Source organism: Neoarius graeffei, chromosome 8 (genome assembly GCF_027579695.1).
Source record: "Neoarius graeffei isolate fNeoGra1 chromosome 8, fNeoGra1.pri, whole genome shotgun sequence".
Taxonomy (NCBI): Eukaryota; Metazoa; Chordata; class Actinopteri; order Siluriformes; family Ariidae; genus Neoarius; species Neoarius graeffei.
The window spans coordinates 40618870-40625313 of NC_083576.1; the positions used below are offsets into that span (position 1 = coordinate 40618870).

Genomic DNA, 6444 nt, shown 5'->3' on the forward strand with positions numbered 1-6444 from the left:
CTGCATTTAGATTAATACATGTAACTTGTATTGTGTGTAGTTACCGGTATGAGATTATTTAATTTACTTCAGAATGTGATTGTCTGAGTTCATCTGATTATTTAATTCGCCTTTTACATTTTATCAGTGAAAATGCATGCATGTACATGTATGTTCCATAAGTTATAACACCTATCCTGTTTTAATGAGAGTCAACCCACAATTAAGTCAAAGCAGTCTTAGTTGAGCAAGTCGGTAATGGTATTTCTTACTTTGACCATAAATTTTTATTTATATGACTTTGGTCTATAGCTGTAAAAGGCCCCGGCCTTAAAACCGGTTACCGATGTGACGTCACGCACTCAGGGATGGCGAGCTAAGTGGGGCAGCTCAAATGCCAACTTTGCTGTCGATTTTAACTCTCAAAAATGTATTTTTTTTATCCCTATTTATGCAGCATACAAGAGTCAAGGATGGAGATACTATCCACTCAGAAAGTTATTTAAGAATAAAAGCTCTGCATATCTCCTTTAAGTTAAAGTACTGAAGTACTTGCTTTTAAAAATACTTAAGTATTAAAAGTACATTTTTTGTCAATGCATTGTTGAATTATTGCCACAACGCTTACAATACCTAATGTCATTACCAAAGACAGAAATGTGAATTCACAAAATAAACGCATGCTGTGCCATCATGGTGGTTTACCAATAAGCTAGCTAGTCAGTGAAATGCCACCTGACATGCTAGCAAACTCTTTTCAAACTCAAAATCATATTGGGTAGCTAACGTTACTAGAAAAGAAAGGCTGCGGCAACTTGGTGGGCAAATCCATAGAAAGTAATTTGACTAACCAGACTGCATAGCTATTATAACATTATCGCTAGCTCTAAAAGCACCGACAACTTCGTTGCAAGCTTTATCTTGGAATAAAACATTTACATACCTCAATATGCTTCCGCAGGTTGGACGGCGAGTTTTTGTAGGCCGTGATGTGGTTTGTTTTCGGCAAACATTTAAAACGAAACGAATCTTTAATCCTTTTAGAAAACTGAAACATGGATTCTAGGTAAAGCCCTGGGTGTGTGCATTCCCCAAAAGAACCGCCTCCTTCCATTCTACCATCAACTGATCGTGTTTAAATAATGCTGCAGAGAAATCATTGAACTTGATTTTATACAGTCCATGGACATGACGTGACCCTAGTGATTACTGATAGGCTGTCTCAGTGTCACCTATGCAAAAAACCAATCATGTTTTAGAAAAGAAAACAAAAAACATCCACTTTCAAAGCTTCATAGTAATGAGTAACAAGGACCTTGACAGAAATGTAGGAGTAAAAAGTACGATATTTGTCTTTCAAAAGTAGTGAAGTTAAAGTCATAAGTTAAAAAAAATAAAGTACAGATACTCAAAAAGTGTACTTAAGTACAGTACTCAAGTAAATGTACTTTGTTACTGTCCACCCCTAGTGTTCACCAGCCCTGGCACAAACACAACCTCCAAGTGTTTGGTAATTCATGCATTCTAGAAGTCGCACAGATGCAGCCCTCTATCATTAATATCACTTCATCTTCAGTCCCCTGCAATGATGCAATTAAGATTCTCTCCTACTATAGTCTGACAAAATGGCAGCATGCAGACACCTGTAAAGATGTGTTTATGGTTGAGACAACTCAAAGTGTTGAAAAATCTGGATGGCTTCATTCTAAACCTTTTGACTAATCAGGAAAATTTGTAAGATGAGATGACGTGCATATCAGTATTTGTGAGGTGCTCATCAATCCTGCCCTTTATTTGCTACTTTGATTAAAAGCTTTCTCAGAAATGTGAAATGTATTGCCACAGTGTTGGAAGCACACAATTGTCTAGAATGTCTTAGAATGCTGTACCTTTAATATTTTCCTTCAAAGGAACCAAGAGGCCCAAACATAATTTAATCATGCACAAAGTGAGGTCCATATGGAAATGATTTACCAAGGTTGATGCGGAAGAAATCAAGTGGCCCAAGCCCTGACCTCAACCCCAGAAGGAAAACAAACAAAAAAACCCTCTGGAACAAATTGGATCACCGACTATGCATCATGCCTTCTCACTTGACGTCAGTGCCTGACCTCACTAATGCTCCCCACAGCCCTGCTCCAAAATCCAGTGGAACGCTTTCCCAGAATAATGGAGGCTGTTATAAGAACAAAGGACCAACTTCATGTTAATGCCCATGGTTTTGAAATGGGCACATATGGATGTGATGGTCAGGTGGCCACATACTTTTGGCCATGTTGTAGTGCATCTGCCAACTGTGTACCCTTTTAAGAGGAACTGACAAATCACTCCTGCATTAAAGAGTCCATGTTGCATAATGCATTTTCTGTCCATAACTGCTTCCTGTAGTTTCCACATAATCAGTATACATGTATTGGGATTTTTTTCCCTTCACTTGCAGACACAGAGAGAGATTAACAAGATGGATGAACAACTCACATTCTAATCAAAGACCACTGCATGCTGTGTTTGGTTAGATGGGTTTTCTTAGAAATCATCATGTTATTCAGGGGCGTCAGAAGCATTTTTAATGGGGGGGTGGGGGGTCTTCCCCCAGAAAATTTTTAATTAATTAGATGCCACTTCTTGCATTCTGATGTATTTTTAACAGGTTGTTGAACACCTATTTTTACCTACAAAAGTCACTTAATTCAATGACTATTTTAGAAACTCAACAATAAGTCCTCATTCAACTAGTCCATATATTCGTCGGCCTGTTTTTAAACCCACTGCTATGCCTAAGATAATGAGATGAATGTGACAATTTATCATCAGTGACTTTATGGGTGCATTTTACTTTTTATTTTGTTTCCTTTTTTATTTAGTTTTAAATGTTACACAACATGCCACTGTGCCAAGCAATAGTGACACTCAACTGTATGTTTAAAAATAAGAATATTCATAATTTCACACAATGAACAGGCATGACATGGCATTATGCAAACTTCATAACACAAAATCACACTGTCTCAAACAACGGTGGCATAAAAAATAACTTCATACAATGAACAAATGCAGTTTTGTCAACCTACATGCAATGGTGGTACTACAGTAACATTTACAGATTAGTATAACAAATAGATTTATAGATATAACTCCTTACATTGGTGCCACCACAATTTCTACCACTTCATAACTTTTATCCCCCTTTCCTTCACAGTCCACCTGGAATAACATCCATCTCTCTCCATTGCTTTCCTTTCTACTATTCCTTCCGCATACACTGATTTCCCATGTTACTTTCCAGAAAACTGGCAAAGACCAGACAAAACAAGTTCTTCAAATCACAACAGGGAATCAATAAATATCATCAGAGCAGACTTGACCTCATTCCTGGCATTACAATAAGGTAGGCCTATTGGGTTTGAATTAAATGATAGCTAACATTAAACTAGCTGATACATCTCCTAACATTGACTAGCCAGCTAACTGCACTAACATTTCCATTGGAACAAAAAAAAAAAAAAAAAGCCTGTCCTGTGGAGAAATTTTGACTTTCCGCTTCTTTGTAAAGTATTTCCTTATGTCCTTGTGTCTGGGGAGGGAGCAAATATTGCAAACAATTCATCAACCAAGAATACCCCATTAGGCTAAGCTTATTTCATTGTTTAGTTGAACATTAATTTAATGTGGCCTAGGGTTAATTTTGAGGGCATATAACCAAAGAATAAGGTTTTAGCAAAAGCTAGACATTGTGAGGTGGCAATGGGGCTGACGTTACCTCTTCCACTTTCGAGCAGCCTGCACCTTGCACCAAAATTTCTCTGCTTGCACTGAGATTCACTTCACTTGTGTGCGGTGAGTTGTTGTAGGTAATGCCCGAAAAACCCGGAGTGGATTTTCAGTGGTATGTGTATTCTTTTATCGATCAAGTGGAATGGATTCTTTCACGAAGCAATAGAAATGGTGCTGGATGAACTAATATTTTATGTTAAATGGGGGGGGGGTCCAAATGAATTATGTTCCCTTCCCATTCAATGGTGGTGACGCCCATGATGCTATTCCAGCCCATTTAAGCATAAACACTGAGCATTACAATAGTAATACTGATTAGAAACGAGGTCCTCAAGGTAGCCAAAAGGTTACAGTGCTCAGTGGGCACACAGTGATAATAGCACAATGACAGAGGAACCCTTTCTGGGTCATCAGCAACCCCTCACATCTGTGCCATGTGGGAAGTAAGGAGGGATTTGACATTGCTTGTAAAGGTCTCTACTAAAATCTTTACCAATGACAACAAATTCTCAGCAAGCCTCTGTCCTCCCGTCTAACCCCCAGAACACATTCCACCCAGACCACAGCACACTTTAGCACAGTATGAGGGGATAACAATGTCTGTCTGTTGATTATGACAAAGAGGTTCTTTATTCCCCCTCCCTCAAAGTTTGTTGACATATTAGTACACATAATTTCAAGACAAATTGTTTATGGTAAATTGCTCTAGAGAAAATGCTATGAGATCAATCTTTGACACTTCAGATTCTACATAAAATATTCAAGTCCTCACTTCGGCACAGAAAACACGAACAAACTAAAGCCACATACAGTAACCCTACGCTATATCAAAAGAAATTAATGCCAAATCAAATGAGCCTAAACATACTGACTGAAAAGCATTATGGCAACACGATCCTGACAAAAGTGGTCCAATAGCCAGGGGAATTGTAATAAAGCAGTCCATTAGCCCAGGCCAGAACAGCTGTCGAGCATAACTGGTGAGCCAAAAATGAAGTCCAGTGGTGCTCTGATGTACTCCCTGAAGGTCTTCTGTCCTTGCTCATTACAGTGGTCAGTCATGAAATTATACTGTAATATGTGCATGGGATATGCTATTTTATCATGCTTTTAATGAACTATATTTACATTACCAAATTAATAAAATAATAGCAGTGCTTTTGTAAAGTTAATATGCTCTCCTGTAAAGAAAACAAGACCATGGTTTGAAGGATAATTAATTATTAATTGTGTCATACGTTTCAGTATTTTTGTGGTTACAGCAAACTGCCAGACTGTGACACTGGACTTACTGCTCCTCACTGGAGTCAATTAAAACAAACAAACAAACAAACAAAAAAAAATAGAATTGCACATCAAAAGGGCAGAATCACACATAACTAAGACATACCTCTGCCAAGTCAAGTCGAATAGCGCTTCTAACAGACATTGTTGCAAAGCAGCTTTACAGAAAATTAAAGACTTTAAATTATGAGCTCATTTTATCCCAAATAAATTTATCCCTCGGTTTTAGGCAAACTCTACCCCCCCCCCCCCCCCCCACACACACACACATATTTCTTGTGCAACTGTCTGAATAGGTGAGGTTTGAATACTGATGTGCACAGTTTCCATATTTCAGTATTAAATATTCACTATGAGCATGTAACTGAACTCCGTATATGGCCTTTAGTGTGTAAATAAACCAGAACATAATTAAATCATCTAGATGGAATTGAAAGAACTGTTTTTAGCCGCTCACAGAAACCCTGATAAAATCCCAAGATAATATGTTTGGCACAAGTTGGAGAATGTTGGGAATGTTCAAAGGGCAGGCATTTTTCAAAGCAAAAGTGTTAATAGTACCTGATGTTGTGGGACTTGCGTTTGATCTCGGTCCAGCACAGGTTCATGTTTTGGTCAGAATATTTGATGATGTGGCCGTTGCACTTAAGGGACACCTCCTGTCCCTCAGGATCCCCCACTGACTTGTAGGGCACACTGTGGCATTTCGGCCACAAGGGCCGGCCTGCAGCTGCAAGACACACAGACATAGACTTGTTTAGGTGTAAATGTCTATTAAAGTTTAACACACAGCAAACAGAAAAAAATATATCATTACACTGTTGTGGTGGCAGTTACCAAAAGAACAGCAGGGATTCCAAACATATTCGCAGCACAAGTCCCATGATAAGACAGCCTTCCCCAGGTTGTGACACTGTGTCTGGTGACTACTACTACTACTACTGTCAGAGTGCCCATTCCTTCATCTTTTATGAAATCCATCACCCTTTCAACATGGTTACTTCATCTGAAAGCTGCTGAAAGTGCTACGCCACTTTTACTATGTTATCCAATCATGGTGGCATTATTGCTCTTCCATCTAAGCCCGAATAAACACACACTTGCTCTTTCTCAGATTACTTGGCTGCTCACACTGGCCAAAGGAAATTTTGCTGTTCCAAAGAACATTGTTGATGTATCGATGCTAAAACCTTTCCCAGTTTAGATGTATGGAAATGGCTGGTCTTGGAATAGAATCATCTAGGAATAGATTAGATAAAGAAAAGAGGATTCAAAACATATCTATAGATATTCCTGGGTACAATTCAAGATATGACTTAATGATAAATATCTATTTAATGGGTACTGAAGTATACCAGATAAATGCTGATACCACATCAAGCAAACACTTGAGCTATATTTGGTTCA

General features: G+C 38.4%; 1 protein-coding gene across 1 annotated transcript in view; it reads right to left on the bottom strand.

The window, feature by feature from the left end:
- The window catches only part of drp2 (dystrophin related protein 2), a 353984-nt gene extending 348198 nt beyond the window's left edge, over window positions 1–5786 (bottom strand). Inside the window, exon 1 of the mRNA XM_060926712.1 lies at window positions 5599–5786. Coding sequence (XP_060782695.1) covers window positions 5599–5786 — 188 coding nt within the window. The remainder of the gene's footprint in view (window positions 1–5598) is intronic.
- Between the last annotated feature and the right edge of the window lie 658 nt (window positions 5787–6444).